Source organism: Protomyctophum bolini (assembly GCF_963924005.1).
Source record: "Protomyctophum bolini genome assembly, chromosome: 13".
NCBI lineage: Eukaryota > Metazoa > Chordata > Actinopteri > Myctophiformes > Myctophidae > Protomyctophum > Protomyctophum bolini.
The window spans coordinates 19,685,959-19,709,597 of NC_137874.1; the positions used below are offsets into that span (position 1 = coordinate 19,685,959).

At 42.2% G+C, this 23,639-nt stretch overlaps 1 protein-coding gene across 1 annotated transcript in view; it reads right to left on the minus strand.

Moving 5' to 3' along the window:
- Nucleotides 1-535: 535 nt before the first annotated feature.
- The window catches only part of myo7ab (myosin VIIAb), a gene marked incomplete at its 5' end in the record, with an annotated part of 42,277 nt that continues 19,173 nt past the window's right edge, over nucleotides 536-23,639 (minus strand). The window contains 25 exon segments of the mRNA XM_080781082.1: nucleotides 536-703; nucleotides 1,445-1,564; nucleotides 2,757-2,840; nucleotides 3,066-3,182; nucleotides 4,774-4,956; nucleotides 6,314-6,420; nucleotides 7,098-7,185; nucleotides 7,558-7,671; nucleotides 7,884-7,989; nucleotides 8,125-8,280; nucleotides 8,820-8,976; nucleotides 9,316-9,476; nucleotides 11,242-11,366; nucleotides 13,368-13,555; nucleotides 14,566-14,735; nucleotides 15,594-15,720; nucleotides 16,507-16,624; nucleotides 16,960-17,130; nucleotides 17,431-17,658; nucleotides 18,414-18,587; nucleotides 19,196-19,315; nucleotides 20,518-20,644; nucleotides 21,127-21,254; nucleotides 21,449-21,538; nucleotides 21,971-22,147. Of these exon segments, the coding sequence (XP_080637208.1) occupies nucleotides 617-703; nucleotides 1,445-1,564; nucleotides 2,757-2,840; nucleotides 3,066-3,182; nucleotides 4,774-4,956; nucleotides 6,314-6,420; nucleotides 7,098-7,185; nucleotides 7,558-7,671; nucleotides 7,884-7,989; nucleotides 8,125-8,280; nucleotides 8,820-8,976; nucleotides 9,316-9,476; nucleotides 11,242-11,366; nucleotides 13,368-13,555; nucleotides 14,566-14,735; nucleotides 15,594-15,720; nucleotides 16,507-16,624; nucleotides 16,960-17,130; nucleotides 17,431-17,658; nucleotides 18,414-18,587; nucleotides 19,196-19,315; nucleotides 20,518-20,644; nucleotides 21,127-21,254; nucleotides 21,449-21,538; nucleotides 21,971-22,147 (3,423 nt within the window). The 3' untranslated portion in view covers nucleotides 536-616.

A 23,639-nucleotide genomic window follows, 5' to 3' on the forward strand; every position in this document is an offset into this window, starting at 1 on the left:
AGATATGTAACAAGTGCATAATGTCTGCATGGATGCAACTGTTATAGTACATCTTGGTGGCCTGGTGTTGATGGAAGAGGACAGTGTTACGAACCCTGCTGGATTGATTCACACCACTGCCATCTTATAGGCTGCACTCACACATAAAACACCTGTCTGGTGTCTTGTCCGTGTTTGATGGCCACTCCAATTCATGGAGTCACAAACCCGGAGGCCCCATACACACATACAGAACGCCCAGGACGGAGATTAATCAAAAGACAGAACATTACTCGTTTCATAACAGAGCGCACCAGTCTACAGCCTGGGAGCGTTGATTGGGCAACATTCAATGTAATTTCCAGTTGGGACAACATCCAAAGTGTTTCCCCTCCATTTGAATGGCCGCCACAATACATTTCCAATGGGAGTCACATGGTTTGACCAAACATTTGTGTTTGATGGCTGTGTTCTGCCCATCAAACAAATGTTTGGTCAAACCATGTGACTCCCACTGGAAATGCACTGTGGCGGCCATTAAACACAGACAAGACACAGAACATGTGTTCTGTATGTGTGTATGGGGCCTTACAAAGACAGATCAGGATCTAAGGGAGATCAATGAATATCCATCAGTTCATTTGCCGCGGGAACTGCGCTGTTTGGTCATGGTAGCCAACATCTGGCTGATGTAGGAGGTCAGGAGGTCGTCCATCTTGTAGCCCTGGGGATCATCATATAAGACAGACAGTCACTGACTCGCTCCTCGCCTTCCGTACGAGTCCGAATATTTGGCCAGATATCTCTGCGATATTTGGCCTTACAACCCAGATATCGTTGTGTCACGGGTCTCCACATCTCGGTTGAGTTCTTACCGAACAGGCGAACACCACTGGGACAACCAGTCCCCAATGAGTAGTATTGAGTAGTATTTCTACTCATTGAGTAGTATGAGTACTACTCATTGAGTAGTATGAGTAGTATTTCATATGGTTGTCATACAAATAATTGCGATTAACGATTTAATTGTTTGATGTCGTTGAACATTATTATATGAATACAAATTTCATTAATTATTTTTTGCTTTTAGGCTTTGTGAACAAAAGTTGCACAAGGCAGATATAACAAGTAAGATATATATTTAATTACTTTTATACTTAAAAGAAAAGAAAACAATAATTATAGACAGTGGAATTTTTTTTAACATGAATATGACGATTATTATTATATAAAAAAAAATCAGGTTTTCATATGTTTAATATGAAGAGAGACCCTATACGAGTGTGTGTGTGTGTGTGTGTGTGTGTGTGTGTGTGTGTGTGTGTGTGTGTGTGTGTGTGTGTGTGTGCGTGCGTGCGTGCGTGGAACGATCATTTTTTCTTAATGTATTTCTTGTCTTGATCTCCTACATCTCCTGATTTCCTAAATATATCCTGCATGTAGTAATATGTGCCCAGTAGCTCACCAGAGAGGTTTCACACAGCAGCTTGCTGCCTCGGACCAGGTTGCCGATGGTGATGTGGAAGTAGGTGTTGCCACTGCTCCAGTTGGAGATCTTGGTGAACGGGTGTGTGGTGAGGATGTCCTACAAAGAAAGTCAGGTGGAAAGTAACCAAGTGCATTTACTTAAGTGCTGTACTTGAGTATTTGTACATTCTACTCCACTACATCTCAGACAAATGTTGTACTTTTACTCCACTAAACTTTGAAAATGTTAGTTACTAGTTACTTTGTAGATTTGAATTATTATTACAAAACATTCAATTAACATCCTATATACAGTACATTTCGGCCATTTGAAAAAAGCCGATCTACAGTACAAGCTACAAGCAATTTTCAAAAGATTTCTATACATTTGAAAACTTGAAAGGATGTCCTACAGCATAGAGAAGAGAGAGAAAATGAAGCAACCCATAAAAACATCAATGACACACAAATGGATCCCGACCCAGTGTTTGGGAACCAGTGCTATAGATGATCACGTGCATGGGCATTCATATTCCCAGTGTTTGGGAACCAGTGCTATAGATGATCACGTGCATGGGCATTCATATTCCCAGAGGTTGGGAACCAGTGCTATAGATGATCACGTGCATGGGCATTCATATTCCCAGAGGTTGGGAACCAGTGCTATAGATGATCACGTGCATGGGCATTCATATTCCCAGAGGGGAACCAGTGCTATAGATGATCACGTGCATGGGCATTCATATTCCCAGAGGGGAACCAGTGCTATAGATGATCACGTGCATGGGCATTCATATTCCCAGAGGGGAACCAGTGCTATAGATTATCACGTGCATGGGCATTCATATTCCCAGTGTTTGGGAACCAGTGCTATAGATGATCACGTGCATGGGCATTCATATTCCCAGAGGGGAACCAGTGCTATAGATGATCACGTGCATGGGCATTCATGTTCCCAGAGGTTGGACAAGAGGGCAATGACGAATGCTGGGTGATCATGTGTTTATCTCATTTCCAAATTAATATTAGACGTCAACCAGGAACAAAATAGTCCCATGTGGGATTTCCCAACCTTGCAGGAAAGGAGATGGCTGAACCACTGAAGGTCACTGGGAAGTGTATTGGTTTCTCTACATACATAAACTCCAACAACAAACAATGTTTCGTTCATGTTTGACAGGCTGAGTTCCCTCAGCAGCGAGGTTCATGAGTTCAGTATGTAGTACAATTTTGTAGACGGTAGCATCATTTCTGTAATCACTTCCTTGGTTGACAACGATTTTAAGCTTACTGTATTCATATAGACCTACCCTGGACTTGGGGTCAATCAGACTGACTCCATGTTTGTTGATCGCTATCAAGAGGGTCTCTGGGTAATTTGGATCAGTTGTTTGCTGCACAAAAAAAGGAAAACAGGAATATTTTGCACCGTGAACAGGAGAATAAAATGCCGGTTTGTCATAAAAGAAGACATCCATATAACAGCTAACACTTTTGTATTATCATAGAATGTATTGAGAGATTTGTCATGGAAGAAAATATACATGGTTATTGTCTCAGTTGTAAATCGTGGGGGATTATTTCCCCCACTAGGATTGGGGTAGACTCAGGGTCTTTACCTTGACTTCAAAGAACGCAGAGCCAAAGGTGGGCCATTTGAAAATGATTTTTAGAAAAGTAAGCTTCGCTTCCTCTCTGGACTTCCCGGAATGTTTGTTGTATAATGACATGATGGACTGGAAGCAACACAAAAAAGGAAAATGATGAGTGCAGTAAATAACATCAAAGTATGTGTTGCTCCATATCTAAAAGCACATTTTCATTAAATATAGTTCAGTCAGAATACTCACAAATAGATGGAACCAATATTTTATTATAGAATGTGAATAAAAGTGTGGATATATTTCATCTTGGCGTTTAGGCTCTTTACATTTTTCTCCATGCTTAGCACAATTAGATTACCCTTAAGAGCAGGGAGAGATAGATATACAACCAGTAAGACGCGCAAACGCGGGAAGCGAACGCAGCTGAGACCCTGCAGATCATGTCTGTCTGTCTGTCTGTGTGTCTGTCCCGCTGTTACTGTATATGTGGACCTGGCCCCTTTTGTGCCCATATATGGAGCTGAGTGGACCTGGCCCCTTTTGTGCCCATATATGGAGCTGAGTGATTGCTGATGCAACACACTCCATATTTGGATAGCGGGACAGACACACGGACACACGGACAGACAGACATGATCTGCTAGGTCTCATTGCGAATGCAGTGAGCACTTACTACCAGTAAGACGCGCAAACGCGGGAAGCGAACGCAGCTGAGACCCTGCAGATCATGTCTGTCTGTGTCTCTGTCCCGCTGTTACTGTATATGTGGACCTGGCCCCTTTTGTGCCCATATATGGAGCTGAGTGGACCTGGCCCCTTTTGTGCCCATATATGGAGCTGAGTGATTGCTGATGTAACACACTCCATATTTGGATAGCGGGACAGACACACGGACAGACAGACAGACAGACAGACATGATCTGCTAGGTCTCATTGCGAACGCAGTGAGCACTTACTATGAGACCTAGCAGATCATGTCTGTCTGTCTGTCTGTCTGTGTGTCCGTGTGTCTGTCCCGCTATCCAAATATGGAGTGTGTTACAAACACACACACAAAAGGGGCCAGGTCCACTCAGCTCCATATATGGGCACAAAAGGGGCCAGTGATTTGTTTGTTGTGGACCTGGCCCCTTTTGTGCCCATATATGGACACAATTTATTCTAATTGTTATTGCAATTTACGATCTGCGTTCGCTTCCCGCGTTCGCGCGTCTTACTCGTAGTAAGTGCTCACTGAATTCGCAATCACTGCGTTCGCAATAACAACTACCCATGGGGAACACAACTAATAGCAGAGCCAACAACAAACCAGGAACGCATACACAGAAGGAACGCAGAAAGAACACAGACTTAGGTGAGTTTGCCCAATTGGCCATCTTACCTAGATCAGTCAATGACTTATGGGACTTTCAGAACACTGTATGTATACATTGTAATGCTGTGCACAAGCATGTTAACGTCTTGAGTGTATGCTGACTGAACTAACTAGCAGACTAAGTATCATTCAATAACAAAATATATATATGAATATAATACCAGCTAATCCACAGGTATCAGTCATTTAAATTAAGTTTAATACCACTCAAATTTAAGACTAGTTTCACATCAAAACAAGTAATCATTATTAGAGAATTTTCTTTGACAAAACATTTAAGACTTTTCATAACCTGTGGATTTCCTGAATATTTAGTTTCATGAGAAATATCTTAGTTTTGCCACTAACTCTCTTCCAGTCTTCAGGAGAGAGATGTCGGATCTGGTCCTGAGGGACGAGCTCTTTGAGGATTTTGGGAAGCTGGAAGTTGGACTTGTCCTCCTCAAACTTCACCCTGTAGATGAGAGCAGCCAGCTGGTAGACCTCCTCTCTGGTACACTTGTGGTAGCCACGGAGATATTTAGGCAACTCCTGCTCCAACAGCGAGAGAGACGAAAAGGAGGAGTTGTGGGGAGAGATTAATCGAGTGTTTGTGTGAGTGTTTGTGTGAGTAGTCCGAGTCTCTACATATTTGGGTTCTGTGTCTACAAAGGACATGCTGGTACACTTGTGTGGGAGCCAGGTAGTGTATTTATTACAATTGTCCTGAATAGAATAACCCTTTCTTAGGATATTCTGAATCTGCGGCAATCAAAACATCTCAATACTGTTGTTCTAATAAAAATCACACCCGTGTGAACTGAGTTTGTTCTTATACATTAGTATGGCCATATAGAAACAATCCTGCCGAAATCAGTGGTTCTCAACCAGTGGTCCAGGGGGCCACCAGTGGTCATTGAGGGGGTTCCAGGTAGTCCTCAGCTAACTCTCTTAAAACATCTGCTCTTTGGGCCCGCTGGCCAAGTGGTCCAGGCGCATGCCACATATACGTAGGCTCTGACCTGACAGCACGTTGTGTATATTCGAGTCCCGTTCATCATGACTAACTTCGCTGCATGTCTCTCCCCTTCTCTCTCTCCTTCTTTCCTGTCTGTCTTCACTAATTACTATCAATAAAGCCAAAAACAAATCTTAAATCTTAGAAAACATTAGAGAATGTAAAATAATTGTTATTTTGATCAACGTTTGCCAGGCCCGTTATCTCTCATATGGTACCACATCAATACAGCATGGAATTGTGGACCAATCTTATCCAACAATAAATATACTTTAGTTTTGGGTCGGAGAGGCTAAATCTCATGGTGGCCCATTGCTCAAATGCTGAATAATGGACCCTGATATAAAAAGGGTTGAAAATCACTGGCCTAAATACAGCAGTAAACTGAGAGATTTACCAAAATAATGATATATCTTTTGGATGCATATTATCAACTATAATGCATAACTGCACTGCTGTCTTGTTTCTACAAGGTAACTTGTACAAGTTGTTGATGATCTATTCATGTAAAAAATATATTCTGTTTCCTTGAATCTTTTAGCAACAATAATTGTTCTTGTGAAGCAATTATGTTCATAGAGGTGAAACCTTTATAAAGATTGTATATGTCCATTTAGAAAGTGGATCGCACACAACAATAGCACCCACAAGCGGTCAACAGAGCAATGTGGGGTAATATTGAACATAGATACACTCCTCAGCAGATCACCATCTGAAATGTATGTTTGAACAGCAATCTCTCAAATGAGAATTTGAATATTTTGCAATTGAGCGACTATCAGGTGATTCTTCAAAGGATTTAAAGACATCGGCAGTGAAACGGGGATTAGGATGGATTCATTTGGCAATAAATGTGTTCAGGGACGAGAAGATATCATGTGCTGTACTCACTTGGTAGTAGTGGAAGATGGAGTCTGCCATGGAGTCTTTCCCCGGGATGGTATTAGTCCACAGCTTCTTCATAAAGAACACCTGGTATGTCAGTGAAGGCACTACGCCTTGAGACACAGGGAGAAGTACTACTGAGAGTCTGCCTTGACCGCCAGCTTGTATAAAGTAAGACTCCATTCACACAACGACAGACAGTCACATACAAACACTGTTGTCCACCTAAACTAGTGGTTCTCAACCTGTGGGTCGGTCCCAACATGATTTAAGGGGGTTCCCAGATGGCAGTGAAGTGACAATTTAAGTACTTTTAAGATCGTTTTGGACGGAAACTCCTTTAGCTATTGAATAATAGCAGATCTCCAAGCTCGTAGCGTGGCACCGAGTGCCGTGCTACAAGCTTGTCGGTCTGCTATTTTTGAAGAATCGTTAAAAATGTGGCACAAATCTTTGAATATATATTCTTTCAGAGCTAATGTTTTTAACTCAAATCTTCTGGGGGGGTCCCTGGAACTACATATTTTCAGATGGCAGTCAGTGGCCAATTACATGGGGGTCCTTGACATGAAAATGTTTGAGAACGAAGACATTTAGAATCGTCCTCAGATCTAAATGGGTTAATACCTAGACCATTACTGCATCAAAAGTAACAAACATAATAAAAACTGTCAAACATTGGCCAAATTGTCAAAATTGTTAAAATAGACGATCTACAAGCTCACAACGGGGGTCACAAAAACGGGGTCCTGAAAAGGTTGAGAACCATTGATTACAGTCTAGCCTTTACCGTCTTTAACATGGCGAGCTTTTTTAATCCAGTCAGTCAGGTGCCTCACAAAGTCGAAGAAGAAATCGCCATCAGGCACACTAATGACCTGGAGAATCACAGAACAGCTTTACCATGTAGTACAATTAAAAATATATATATGTAAATATATATCATTTATATATTAGCTGAATGTTTAAAGCACCATGGCAGGGGTCTGGGATGTTTAGCCGATTGCCTATGACTCACTATATACATGATATACTGTCGACCATTTTCCAAAGCATACAGTTTGGTTTTCATGGAAGCCATAGGATTACATCCGTTGTAATCACTATGGTATGAGAATCAAATTCTTGGAACTTGTGAAAGTGTGAATTGACAATTACAGTTAATGACACCAGTGTGTTCCTTTACAGCTGTTCATCCTGTAGGTTTGACAGTAAGAAAGGTTATTTAGACTGATATGCAGTCACATTACCTTGTCAGTGATCTTGACAAAGAGGCTAAAGCCCTCAGCGGACTTGAGCATCAGACGCCCAGAAATATTGTGACAGAAGTCTTTGGCCTTGGTGCTCGACTCCACCTCAAACACCTGTGGAACAATGTGTTAATTCAGAATGCTCTGTCTATGATAAGGCCAGTATAAATAGATTTTACTCTTATTGTTGTTATTTTACTCAACATTGGAAACTAATATAGAACCAAATGTACTGGTTGAATTAACGTGAAGGGTTTTACTGTGTTGATGAGGGCTCACCTCATCCTCATAAAGTGAAGGGTTTTACTGTGTTGATGAGGACTCACCTCATCCGCATCATCAGGGAAGTACACTTTGTGAAAGATTTGAGTGGTCTTGTGCTGTATGGCCTCCACCTCAACCAGGTGTGGAGGGTACTTCCTGGATCCATTTCTACAGTGCCGATCACAGATCAGAGGATTAGCATAAATGAAAAGAGAAACTTTGAAATAAGTATAAGATTGAAACAGAGGAATAATAGAGAGAGGCAGATGAGAGGCATGCTACAAATGTTATGCGAAGCTCCACCTTAAGGCCTTCTGCAGCCGCTGCATGCAGTCTGGAGCTAGTGGATGGTGTTTCTTGGCCTGTAGAAACTTCTGGACATGAGGCAGCAGGACATTACTGGGAGGGAACAGGCCCGTGCACAGCCACAGTAGCTCCCAACCCTTCTCCTCACTGTACCTGCATCAACAATTTACAATTCCAGATTTACTTACTGTAAATCGCTCTGGATTAAGTTAAATGCAACCAAACAAAACATGGTAATACATAAATAATTGTCACCAAGAATCATACGTAACACGCGCACGCACACGCACGCACGCACACGCACACGCGCACACACACACACACACACACACACACACACACACACACACACACACACACACACACACACACACACACACACACACACACACACACACACACACACACACACACACACACACACACACACACACACACACACACACACACACACACCATATAATATCACATGCTCATGCATATACCCAGTCAAACAGAAGCATAGGGGACAGGTTTTCATTTCAACAAGGTTCATTCAAGGTGTTTTCTTGTCTCATGCACGTACAACATAATCATGGTGGAAATTCTTGGACGTATATGAACACGACACTTATTTTAGTTCTGTTTGTTACATGTCTTCTGTCTTCATGTGCATATAATGATTATAATGTGTGCCTGCTGCCCACACTTACTTGACGTGATTATCAGTAAGCTGTTTGAGGATCTGACAGAAGATCTCGTCTTTCAGAGGCTCAGCCTTCAGGGCTCCTTCAAAGATCTGGTCAGTGAGCTCAGAGAGTGAGCGCAGGCGTTTGGACGGGTAGTCCCCCATATACTTCATCACAGGTACAGCCATGGTCAAGGATCAGTAACAGAGAAACCCCATGACATTCACAGCAAAAGATAAGCAGTAAGCACCATGCTTGCATGCATGTGTGCGTACACACAAAAAACGTAGGCCTACATACAAACATGAGTATTTTACCCCTCCCACCCCCCAGAGTTCCCGCTCCGAAAGAGCCACAACCCTGGTATCTTGTACCATTAACAAAGAATTCAGGTCAAGTTTTAAGACCAATATTCAAATGAATGAATGAACACACACACACATACAGTACCTATATGAAAGGATATCACTGAATGAATGAATGAACACACACATACAGTACATATATGAAAGGATATCACTGAATGCCGAACAGGCTTCCTGCGCCAGTTCTTCGTGGACCAGAACCTTCTTGAGTAAAGGCTGTTTGAGAGGCTCTCTGGTGCAGCTCCACAGGTGCTCCTTTCCCTTCATGGTCTTGGTGATGGTCATCACCCTGCTCAGAGTGCTCTTAGGAGGGGGCCTGGAGGCAGAGGAGAGGAGAGGAGCTACAGTAAGACTCTGCTCAGAGTGCTCTTAGGAGGGGGCCTGGAGGCAGAGGAGAGGAGCTACAGTAAGACTCTGCTCAGAGTGCTCTTAGGAGGGGGCCTGGAGGAGGAGGAGAGGAGCTACAGTAAGACTCTGCTCAGAGTGCTCTTAGGAGGGGGCCTGGAGGCAGAGGAGAGGAGCAACAGTAAGACTCTGCTCAGAGTGCTCTTAGGAGGGGGCCTGGAGGCAGAGGAGAGGAGCTACAGTAAGACTCTGCTCAGAGTGCTCTTAGGAGGGGGCCTGGAGGCAGAGGAGAGGAGCTACAGTAAGACTCTGCTCAGAGTGCTCTTAGGAGGGGGCCTGGAGGAGGAGGAGAGGAGCTACAGTAAGACTCTGCTCAGAGTGCTCTTAGGAGGGGGCCTGGAGGAGGAGGAGAGGAGCTACAGTAAGACTCTGCTCAGAGTGCTCTTAGGAGGGGGCCTGGAGGAGGAGGAGAGGAGCTACAGTAAGACTCTGCTCAGAGTGCTCTTAGGAGGGGGCCTGGAGGAGGAGAGGAGCTACAGTAAGACTCTGCTCAGAGTGCTCTTAGGAGGGGGCCTGGAGGAGGAGGAGAGGAGCTACAGTAAGACTCTGCTCAGAGTGCTCTTAGGAGGGGGCCATGGAGGCAGAGGAGAGGAGCTATACACCATTGGTTCTCAACCAGTGGTCCGGGAGCGAAAGTTGGTAACCAAATGGACCCTTATAGATCTTTAACTCTTGAGAGTGTTAAATGAAACCAAATGGACCCTTACGGGTCCAATTAGAGAATGTAGAGGCATTGTCATTTTTATTGATCAACGTTTGCCTGTTATCTCTCCTAACGGTATAGCAACATCAATAGAGCATGGAATTCTAGACTGGAAACCTTATCCAACATCGATAAAATATTTAGGCTAAAGTGAGGCTAAATGTCACCAAAATGCTCAGAGTGCCTGAGCAGGGAGCCTCGGCCGTGATTAATGACCAATTATGAATCTGTCCACCCAGAGACAAATATCTACGGGCTCACACACATTGTGAGATTTTGTGATCAGCCATTTTCAATATTTCTGCGGCGGTAAAAACAGACTAATCGATTTAGTAGATTATAAAAAATCTATTAAAACGTTTGGGTGTGGGTTTGTTGAAATAATAAGAAAGGATGACAAATAACTGATATTCGATTGAACTACATGAGCAAGATTAAAGCTGCATTATGTAACTTTTTTCACCATTGAGCTAATAGAGCCTAGAGTAGAAGGTACTGTAGCTGCTGTTTAGTTTCAGGGGGATGGGTGTGAGGATGGTTTTCACTTCATAATTAAACTGTTATTATTTGGATATTGTGACACATAAGTCTGTCTGTTCTTGTTTATGTATGTTTACTGTGTTTTTAGAGTTTTTATTATCTGCTGGATTATGAATTGCCCGTCTTGGGACATACAAATAAACTTGACCTGTCTGCTTCCTCAGGGGATGAATTGAATCTTGACCATCAGGTCAAGATTCACCTTTGACACGATTTTGCAACCACCTGAAGTTATATGACATACTGGTAGTGCCGCTTTAAGTTGGTTAAGTCTGTTTCAATACATTTCTGGTTATTAGATTTTTAGACAGTTAACATGATGATGATTATGTTAAACACATCTTTGTCAAAACCTTTTGCTCTCCATTAACACCTCTCTTTTTGTAGATTGTGTTTCAATGTGCGGAATTCTATTTGTGAACAGGACTGTCACCTGAAGTAGTCATAGGAGAACTCTTCCAGGGTGTAGGGTTTGATCATGTCTTCCTTGTCAGTCAGGACCAGCTGAGATGAACCAGCAGACCTTTTCCTCTGGTCAGGGGTCATGCTTACTAGAGTCTTGGACAGAAAGAGCAAGTTAGAAAAGAACAATAAAGAAAACAACAACTTGAAAATTCCAAGTTGTCAACCTGTCGGGCAGTATACTCGGGAACCACTCAAGGTGTGGTTTAATGCCAGTCCGAAATGCGCAAGTTGCGGGTATGCATGTCCCACAAGGTTTATGCCATACTGTACTCATTGTCAAATGCCTACAGTGCCAGTCTATTTGTCTGTGTCCCTTTCATGTCTGTATATGGAGTGATTGGATATTTGTTTGATAACAGCATGGAAGTAGGGGCTTGGAGGACACATAACATACAATACATTACATAATGGTAAAAGCTCCAGTAGCAGCAAAAGGTATATTGTGGAAAAACGAGGGGTGGGGGCACAGCATGCCACTACAAAGGGACTCCTTCCTAGCAGCTGACTGAGGGAGTGCGTCGTTTGACTCTCTGAGGGCAAGCTGGTAAGGGGATAGAATTCTACGGTCAGCCGTGAGTGTGGATAGTGTGTGGAGTGTTATTGGGATTTTTCAATTTGCTTTATCGTCTACTCAAGCTTTTGGGAACACCCCAGACAGTTTGTAAGTTGCTTGACTGAGTATTTAGAGATATTCATGAATCCATTGTGACTTCAAACTCCATTTTAACCATGAAAGATTAATTGAAAACACCCGTCCTTGGTTTTGGTGACTGATATTGTCCTTCTAATGTTTTTATTTTATTTATTTATGTATTTATTTATTTATTATTACCATCATCATTATTATTTGTATTCTTTTATTTTTTAAATTACGTTTTTCATTTATAAAAAAATAATATATATATATATATATATATATATATATATATATATATATATATATTAGGAGGGCAGTAAGAGTCACCAGAACCAAGGATGTAATCTATCATGGTTAAAATGGAGTAAGAAGTTACAGTGGCTTTGTATAGGAAGGGGGTATGTCTAATAAAATGAATATCAATACTGAATCAAGCAACTTAAAAACAGTTTGGGGTGTTCACAAAAGCCAGAGTAGACGATAAAATGACCACAAACTTGTTTTGAAAGTGAAATATCCCTTTAACACTGGTGACAATAAAGTTGATTGTGATATATAATATTAAATGCGGGCATGTTACGTTTGTGACATGGAGGTGTTTCCATGCCGCTTTAATTGCGGCCGGAAAGTCTCCATATGTGGGCGTGTTACGTTTATGATGTCCACCGTCCAGCGGCCACCGTCCACCATCCACCATCCACCGTCCACCCACAAGGCAAGATAAATATAGGACAGCTAGAGGACAACGGAGAATTACCGGTATTGCAATCTCTTCAAGACTCTTGTCTGTGCACAGTTTTGTAACATTATTAAACATGATTCCTCATTACCATTGAGCTGGAGCTCTCCAATAAACAGGAGAAAGATCTGAAAAGGGGAGGTGGACTGCATGAGGAGCAGTCCATGCAATATGGATTCTGATCTGTGTGTGGCTTGAAATAAGTGGTCAACATGTCTATCGGGCCCCTTGAAGGCACACGGTGAAGCTGTCATGAGAGATATGTAGAGGCAGTTTGATCGCTCAGCTCAGCAAGATAAAAGGAATCATTGGAGGCAACAGTCAAGCATCCAGGAAGTTGGACTTTAAACCTTCTGGTGTCTTGTAAAAAGTTTTAAAAGAAAAATGAAAAAATGAAACGTGGCCATGGTGGTCATCCTGCATTCAGTTTAACTATGCACTGTACACCTCTAGATTGATTCAGTTTAACTATGCACTGTACACCTCTAGATTGATTCAGTTTAACTATGCACTGTACACCTGTAGATTGATTCAGTTTAACTATGCACTGTACACCTGTAGATTGATTCAGTTTAACTATGCACTGTACACCTGTAGATTGATTCAGTTTAACTATGCACTGTACACCTCTAGATTGCCCTCGTTCAGGGTTGGGGGTTGGTCCTTTTCTGTATACACTATGGATTTAACGTTTTCAACCCAGAGCTCATACACTCACCACTATGTCATACTGCGGCCTGGTGATGCTTGGCAGCACATAGACACAGTCAGCGGGGAAGTCCCCTCTCTGTTTGGTCCTGTCATTGAGGCCGTGAGCCCAGCCTGAGTTCATCACATGCTCCCCAGTGTGCTCATCCAGAATAATCAGATCACCCTTGGAGAAGCTGAGGAACGTGGATTCTCCCTCTGGTAACAGAGGACAAATATGTGCCATAAAAATATCGTGCTTCAAGGACAGTTTTTTACCTTCGCTGAAATGATATATTGTGTATACAGTAACCATTATGGGTAGTCTGGTAGTGGTAAACCACCCAGTCACTAAATTAAATTTAATTCTTTAGTGCAATTCCCAAGTACCCCTCTTGTCCCAAAAAGTACAGATTGACTTCTACAGTTACGGCATTTGGGCGGTTATTACCAGGCTATAGGAGATAGGTCCCGTTACCATAATCCCATATCTGTATCTCTACTATGCAGGTAAATATATGTTTTTGTAATATGTTTTTCAAAAAGAAGCTTTTTACTATTTGATATTTATATGTTTTCCCTAAACCTCCTCAATTACACATTTGAATGATGTACCCTCAGGTTTTTATGTCCAGCATTGAGGGTCAACAAGTGTGTAAACACAAACATTGAAGACAAAAGTGAGGACGCAAATTGTGATTGGCCAGAATGAGATGATGTATGATGACGTATGATGATAAGAGCGCCCCTCAATTCACACGGGTGTGATATTTGAGGGGCGCTAGCCCCTCCTATATAGAGCTTTTGTCCCCACACGTCTCAATATTCTCAAATATGACGTAAATTTGTGGCAACACAAACATTAAATGCCATTGACAGGGAGAATTTACATCATATGTAGACGAGGAAATCTTCTAACCAATCACATAAATTCAGTTGTTCATGAGATGATGTATGCGCCCCTTACTTACTATTTACTGGACAGGCTTTCAAATAAAAAAACGAATCGATTGGGGTAGCAATGGTGAATGGTGAATATTTTTTCTGTTCTCTGGATAGAGTCAGGCTCAGTTCTGCAAACAAAGCACTAGGCCAACCTGCTGATTTAAATCTTACATCACAATACCAGGGTTGGCCCAGCTCTTCAAATTATATTTAACCTTTGGATGGCAGCTAACTCACAAAGGTTGCCCTTGTTTTTATTCAATGAAATGATCCACGAATCTCACCAGGGTTGGGGCAGTCCGTCAGAGCCACCACGTACTTTGACCTCTTCCTCAGACCCTCTAGGAATGCCACCACAAGGTCCCGGATGTCCTCTGCGTTGTTGGAGGTGAAGGTGTATTCGTCTCCCTTCACGGTGGCCAGGGTAAAACTCTGGCCCTGGAGTTTACCCCCTCTAGAAGGACAGTAATGGTGTTACAATATGTAATTCAATCATCCAATACCTGCCACCTGTTTCTATACCACACAGCATGCATACACGTTTAGCTACGGTATCTATAGTGTTTGCATGTAGACATGTAACGATATATCGATTAAAATCGATCGCGGTTAAATCGCAATTTGAATCGTGATACAATTTGCAATTTAGCAGACACTCTTAATCCAGAGCGACTGTGATAAAACGGCAGACGGCGTGTAAAGAAAAAGAAAATACAGGATCTTTGTAAGAGAATTGATAAAAAATTGTTTTCAGCCATTTGCTACTGTATGTGCATGCATAAAGTGAGTGACAAAGAGAGTTTAATGTCGTTTAATGCAATCAGATAGACCTTTTCTGTTTGGATGTATATGGGCTGTCAAAGCCAGAAAGTAGTTTTTGCCACTCATTGGGCGTTCCCGCATAACGTCCGGGTACGATGATGATGTCACACGCATACAGAATAAGAAAGAAAATACTGGATTTGTGTAAGAAAAATAATAAGAAAAAAATATTTTTTTGTACCTTTATCGTATCGCGAGTAGCGTGAATGGTTACATACCTATTGCATGAATGTATTTTATGTCATATACTGTACGGTATGTATCTATCTACTGTAGCAAATAAACACTTTCATTGTGACTGTTGCTTCCAGTGGTGGATAGTAACTAAGCTAGCTAACTAGTAACTACGAGTTACTGCGAGTACAATTTTGAGGTATTTGTATTTCCAATTTCCTATACTTTTAGGTACTTCTACTCCACTATTGTACATCTCAGAGGCAAATATTGTATTTTCTTCAGTGATGATTATGTGGAACATTGTATACTGTACCTGCTGCTGGACACAGCAGTGAGTTCTGGGAAAGAGAGTTCCAGAAGAACCTGCTCCTGTTCGTCCACAAAGTAAACGCCGGTCCAGTTCACTGCCACTATCACGTCGTTCTTGGGCAGACTGGGACCTGTACGTGGCACAGACAGTCACAACACGGCATCCATTCATCAGCAACAGCAAAAAGAGAGCAGTTGAACAATAAACGATGATTTGACTGACCGCCCCTGGTTGGGGGAACACGTCAATATACAGCAACAATTCCCAACCTGGTGGGCCGCGACGGGGTTGTCAAATAATTGGCAAAACACTACGATTTTATTGATAATATAACATTGAAATTACATTAAAATTAATAAATTCACTAATAACTATCAATAAAGGCAAAAGCCCAAAACAAATCTTTCAAAAAAACGTACTTTGAAGTCTGAAAATGCATGCAGCACTGATATACCCCTTTAGTGGTCAGATGGGTGGCCCACGTACACTTTCAAGATTTTCATGTGGGCCCAGATCCAGAAAAGTGGTATAGGGTTTCTTGTTATATTACAGAAGAGAGCCATAAGAATAATAAATAGATCTGAATATTATGAAGCAACTTGCTCTTTATTAAATATAATATGCTACAAAGATATAGTAGCTCAGAAAAGTGTTTTATTTGCCTTGTAAACACAACAGAAATTGCTTCGAAGCTGCATACTTACAACAACTGTTCCCAGATTTTTCTTTCATTTAATGAAAGAAAATAATAAGATATTATTATTAAAATAGGGTATAGGCACTATGGGCTCCATTTTCGTTCGATCTTTCTAAATACACTGTTTGGGGATTTAGCAGTGGGGAAGGGGTGTTCCCCACTAAACTATTCATTCATGTGCTTAACAGCCTACCAACTAAGCACCTCAGTTTGACTCACCTGAGAATTTGAAGGCTTCGTAGAAACGTGAGAAGAGTAAAGGCCACTTGAAACGAGCAAAGTCCACAATGTCCTCCTTCACCTTCTGTCTGTCCAACCTCTTCTTGGTGTACACTCCCTGATTCATTGGAGAAAATGTTACAGCTACAGTACACAATGAAAACCCAGATTTCCAGTGTAAGTATACTCTATAGGCCTACTACAAATACATAAAAGGAGCAAATTACATGCTGATCTATTTCTTATTTTGTTAACATGCTTGCAAACGTGTTTTACCCAGACATGCTGTAGCAAAGCTAAACGGTAAAATCCTGTAACCCCCCCGTGGAACCCCTTCAAGGGCCCCTGGGGGTCCCCTAGACCCCAGGTCGAGAACCCATTTTCTCCAAAGCAAAGCAGTTCTTTGTCTTAAATAATATATTTCCATTTTACAAACAAATACGACAGACATACCTTTTTGTGGGTGTTGACGATGAGCTGGGCCCACTTCTCAGCAGGCCTGGCCGAGGTGATCTCTCTGTCTGGGATGTAGGAGGGGATGAGAGTGAGCAGGCGTGCCTGCAGCATCTCACAACCATAGTCCACGTAGTACTGCTGAGAGGCCAACTCGGAAAGGTCCTCCTCCTGAGAAACACACAACTGGAGGTTACTTCAGTAACCATGGTTCGAAAACCAGCTATCATTTTCTTTATTATTTTCATTTATTTAAGCATCTTTTGACGTTGTTGTTGTTGTTTTGTTTGTTTTAAGTTTACTAAAATGTATTTCCAATTCAAGTTTTTGTTATTTTATTAGCCTGACGCTCAGCAGGAAAGCTCTGCCAGGCAAAAAACACCCACTCCTCCTCCTCCTCCTCCTCCTCCTCCTCCTCCTCCTCCTCCTCCGCCCTCTTCCACCAGCCAACACCATGGAGTCATTGCTTACCCGTTCACAGCGGTACTCTCCAAACTTGACCCCTCGGACGACCTGCTGGTAGACGAGATTGGTGGCCACGGCGTCCTCGGCGGGGCAGTGCCACGGCGTGAAGATCTCCTTCCTGAAGAACAGCCTCCAGGGGGCGTTCCTCTCCTGGGCGCCCTGCTCCTTGGCGTACTGCTCGCACTGGGACACGGCGTCCATCACGTGGTCAGTGCCGCTGCCCAGAGACGACACCTAGTGGCACAGGGCAGAGGTGTTGTCCATTTTCTCTATGCCCTACTGTACGGAAGTTGGGCAGAATACCTGTCACGGTTCAAGTCAGGAGAGTTTGTAGGACCCAAATGCAGGAAGAGGCAGAGCAGGTCATTTCAAAAGGTTTAATAACTCAAAAGAACTATAGAATACAAACAAAAACACTGGAAGCACAAAAGGTGTCAAGACAAGACACACGCAACATACCACAATGAACTAGCAAGGAAACACTGGGATCAGGGGGGGTATAAATACACAAGGGCACAGGTGAACAGCACTGTGATAGGCTGGGGAACAAACAGGACAAGGTGGAAACACTAGGCTAATCACAGCACAGGTTGACAAGGGAGGCAAACAGTAACAAGACAGACAGGAAACATTAAGAACAATTCTACAAACTAAAAGCACACAAGGGTAAAGCAAAACTCAAACAGGAACTAGGAAAACAAGAACACAATACTTCATATAAGTATAATATAAATCAGAGGAACACAACAGAAAAGTAAAACACAAACCATAACTGGCAAACATGAAAACCAACACATGTCACGGATCGTGACAATACCGCTCAAGGAAATTATGGGTCCCCATTTATCTGGGGACCCCCTGGAACCCCCTCACAGACCTGGGGGTCCGCAGGCTCATTACTGTCAATTTGGGGGTCCTTGACATGAAATAGTTTGGGAACCACCGCTTTACACCACTGGCAACATGAGTGTGTAAATCAGGCTTCATACCTTGTCAAACAGGGCGATGTATAGAGAGAATCCAAAGCGGTCACGGAGGCTGATCTTGTCTGCCAGAGCATTGCACAGTTCACTGGCTGTGGTGGCAGAGTCTGTCAGCAGCGTCTTGGTGGTGCCGTCCATAAACGTCACCGGTAACATGATGGGCTTCTTAGACTTAGTAGCCTGGCAAAGAAAAACACATCGTAAAGTATCTGTGGAGGATGCGTCGCATCGCATTGTGAGCTTGTAGATCGGCAATTTTCATACGGCAAAAATGTATAGGCCCAATAGGGCTGAAGTGTGTAATGTATATGTTTTGTAATAATAATCCAAATCTAGTAGAAGTATATGTATTGGATATTGGAAATGCTCAAGTAAAGTACAAATACCTCAAAACTGTAAACTTAAGTACAGTACTTAAGTAAATGTACTTAGTATACTTTCCACCACTGGTGTGTTATGTAAAAGTGGGGTCCTTGAGGGACCCCCAGGGGTCCCCAGCTAAATGATAGAACTCTGAGAGTGTACACGTAGGTCCTACACGAGCATACACTCTAATTAACATTGATTTCACAATATGGTGTCCCAGAGATAGAAATGCCATTAAATGGGGGTCTGTAGACTAATATGCATGTCAAACTGGGGGCCCTTGAAATTAAACGGGTTGAGAATCACTGCTAGAACCGTAAAAATCTTCTTGTATGGGGGTCCCTGGCATATCTCTTCAAATGGGGGTCTGCGGGCTAATTATTGTAAATTTGGGGTCCTTTTTTAGGAAAGATGTACGGTACCTGCAGCTCCAGCCAGGACGGAGGCTGGGTCCTGGTACGGTTGACGAACGTCCTCCTCAGCCTCTCCTCACAGTACGGAGCGTAGCCCGGAGGGCCACTGTGCATGAAGGTCCGCAAATACTGCACCAAACAAGTTGACAACCATTGAACAGTGCTGGAAAAAGTACTCAAATGCTTTACTTAAGTAAAAGTGTCAATACTGCAATGTAGACTCCATTACAAGTAGAAGTATTCAAAATGTACTCAAGTAAAAGTTGCAGAAGTATCTGCATCAAAAATGTACTTAAAGTACCAAAAGTAAAATGTACTCCCAATGCAGAATGTCCCGTTTCATGTTTTCAAATGAATACAAATCTTTTGTAAATAGCAGATCTATAAGCTCACAATGAGCCGCGATGGTGGTTATATTTTCAAATGGCCGAAATGTGTATAGTGCTGAAGTGGTTTATGTATGTTTTCTAATAATAATAAAAATCTACAAAGTAACTAGTAATTAAGTAGAGTAGAAGTAAAAATACTGAAAATTTGACGTACTCAAGTAAATACCTAGTTGGTGTTGGCTAGACCTCACTCTCGCAGTAACTAACTAACTATAAATACCTCAAAATTGTACTTAAGTACAGTACTTAAAGGGACACTTCACCCTTTTTGCTAAAAAATATATGTTAATGACGTTTAGAAGCTTTAGATCACTTTCCTGGGGGTATTTATGTGTGTAATATGTGGTTTTAGATATTTTAGATTGTAGCAGTGAGCCTGTTGTCTCTGATGTCATGGACACTGGTCTCACTACCTTCCTGGACTACAATTCCCATAATTCTTTGGTGCACTGCTCCTCCTTGTGGATAGGGGGGAGAGCTGTCTTACTGAGACCAGTGTCCATGACATCAGAGACAACAGGCTCATTGCTACAATCTAAAATATCTAAAACCACATATTACACACATAAAGACCCCCAGGAAAGTGTTCTAAAGCTTCTAAACGTCATTAACATATATCTTTTTGCAAAAAGGGTGAAGTGTCCCTTTAAGTAAACTTTACTTTCCAACACTGCCATTGAAGGCCTATTCCAGATCAGCTATTTTGATCAGCTATTTTGTTGGAGATTCGGTGTATGTGTGTGTGTGTGTGTGTGTGGGGGGGGGGGGTGGATAGACCCCTGAGGGATCCCATGAGTTAATTAAATATAGGGGTTAAAGGAGAGCAGAGAGAGAGAGAGAGAGAGAGAGAGAGAGAGAGAGAGAGAGATGTCAACCAACTAAGGCATCTTCCTTGGAGACAAACATTCTAAATAATCATTATGTGAGTTTATGGCTACTCACCTTGACAAACTTTTCAGAGGGTGCGAAGCAGCCCACACAGAGGGAGAGCAGGATCCAGCCACGGGCATGGCTGCTCTTGGATGGATTCTGAGTGAGCTGCTTACAGATCTGGCAGTAGATCTCATCCCTGTGAGAAACAGACAGATCACATGCAGCAGGCAACAGTTATAAATTAGGGGTGTGCCAATATATCGATATCATTATACTTCCTATTTTTTATTATTATTGTATTGTCCTCCCAATATTGTGATATTGACCCATTGTTGTGAACAGACAAGCTGCAAAGTTGCAGTCAGAATTTTACTGCTTGGAGGAGGCAAGTTTCATGTAGCGGCCAATACAAATTGGCCGCTACAATAACCTTAATAATAGAGAAAATATACATCGTAAATAAATAATGAAACCAGATATAATCATTAAGGATGCATGTACTACGTGTACTATGTAAACTCTTAATTTCCATTTTCCAGCCATTCAGTTTCAAATAATAATAATATATAAATAATAATAATTTGGCGCCCCGAGGGTTTGCGACCTCCAGGTTGAGAACCCCTTGTTTTGGTCTAGGAAATCAACAGTGCCTCGGTACGGGGCTCGGGCATAGATCACCTGAGGGCAGGTCTTAGGATGCCGTTGCCGATGATGAAATGGAGCTTCTCCAGGTTGGAGGTGGGCCGGTCCTCCAGCATGCTGTTCCCCTGAAGACCGTAGTCCACCTCTGTCAGCCGTCTAGTGACCTAAGCATGGTGGAGAAAGTATGCACTTTTTTGGGCAATGTATTATGTTTGCCTCTGAAGATGTAGTGGAGTAAAAGTACTGAAAATACTAGTACCACTGAAATGCTCAGCAAGATGTGAATGTCTAATCATTGTACGGGAGAAGATTTTAAGACGGTGAAGAGAGTTTGAGAGGACTGCGGTGCAAGTCTCACCTCCTCCGCGATCTTGGACTTCCTCTTGAGGGTGAGGGACACTAACTTGTGTCTGACACTGTTCCTCTTCTGGTTGTCTGTGGAGGTGTTCTGTAAGACAGATACAATCACAGTGACAGTGTCATCGTCCCAATTTGAAGCGAGACAAACGCATAGAGAACAACTTAAAACTCTTTCAACCAGCTGTGCCTGCTTCTCAACCTATTCTTGGGCATGACCACGCAAAATAATCATATTTGAATTTTGAATCCCGATAAGCACTTGGAATGTAGGAGTTGAGGCATTCAATTTAGTTTGACTAAACAATTTTGGCCAATGTTTTACCAGTTTTTATAGTATAGCTTGTTGATTATTTTGGTGCACTGAATGCTCTTTTTATTTTATTTGGTTTTTAGGTATTAAAAATGTCTTAAAAGTCCTTAAATTGTTACTTAACTGTCATCTAGACAGGTTGAGAACCACTGCTCTAGAAATACATTCACTCCCTTTCCTTTAGCTGAGCTCCTCTCCCTGGTCTCTCACCTCTGCGTCGACCTGCAGCTCTTGCAGCTCTCTCTTGTAGGTCCTCTTGCCCAGAGTTTCATAGATCTTGGTCATGACGGGGATCTTCTCGCTGCCGTCAGTGATGGCCACCTCATACTTGGGCTCTGGAAGGTCACCCATGAACCTCAGCACTGTGATCCACACGGCTAATGCCGCCTGGAGGTTGGGGGAGAGGTGCAGGAATGGAGAGGATGAATCTGAAAACCCTTTTATGAATCCCATTTTGAAAGCATCTCTGTCACTTTGGCCATTATTTTATACCTTGGTTATTCAAAAATAGCAGATTTACAAGCTTGTAGATCTGCTTTTTTTAATCTTGAAAATGTATGCAAATCTTTGAATATACAGTATAGGCCTATATATTTTTGAAATTATTTTACTCAGATCTTTGCTTCCGGGGGTCCCTCCCTGGACTATTTTCAGAAGGGGGTCCGCGGCCAAATACATGACATTTTGACAACCACTGATATAGCAATAACATACTGTAGGTGTGACAAAGACAAGTGGAATCGGCCTCAGGCGTTAATGACTTACGATGCCTCCAATAGATATCGCTGTGATTTTACATCCGTGTCTACTGTTGGAGGCTCTGGATAAGGAAGGTTTCAGACTAAGGTTCATCCGTGTCTACTGTTGGAGGCTCTGGATAAGGGAGGTTTCAGACTAAGGTTCATCCGTGTCTACTGTTGGAGGCTCTGGATAAGGGAGGTTTCAGATTAAGGTTCATCCGTGTCTACTGTTGGAGGCTCTGGATAAGGGAGGTTTCAGACTAAGGTTCATCCGTGTCTACTGTTGGAGGCTCTGGATAAGGAAGGTTTCAGACTAAGGTTCATCCGTGTCTACTGTTGGAGGCTCTGGATAAGGAAGGTTTCAGACTATGGGCTAGATTTTGAAGGTGCGTTTTACCTATTACAGTAATATGAGCTGGGGGCGTGAGGTATGTCATATTGCAATTTTAAGCATGTTAAGAAGCGCTTTCGACACCCCGTGGAGTGCGCAAAACGGCCTTGAATTAGTCATGGGAGTGTTTAAGGCGTGTTTGAGAGTTACCCAATCAACATGTCCGTACTATTTTCTTTACCAGTCAGCTGATGTCACATACGGAATGCGCACTTTGGGGATCGTTATTATTACATTTCTTCAGGCTGGCACCATAGAAGACATGACATATGACTTTGTCACATTTGGGTTAATTATTCCTATTGCACTGCATGCTGTCACCTTTATGCCTCAAAATAAGTTGTTTCTATTGAGAAACACCAGTAAAATTATATTTTAATTTAAATTATAATTATATTATATTTGAAATGAGTAATGAGTTGAATGCGTGGTGCGTATGCCCGTGATGGTATGGTCTTCGCTCGTAGCATTTTATTGAAGAAGACTTGGATCGAGTGTGATACAGCGTATGAAAGCAAACCTCTCAAGGATTATGGAGATGTTTTTATTTATTTTTAAGGTTGAGAAATGAAATAATTATGGTCGTTTCTAATCTCAACCTTTCAAAAAGAATGGATGCGTCTTTTGCTGGCTGTTGCCATGTCTCATAGAAACAAGTAAATAGGTCTATAAAAATAATCCCAAAATAAGCGCATATAACAGGGGTCTGTAACCTATTTTAAATGAAGTGCCATGTTTTTATTTTCTA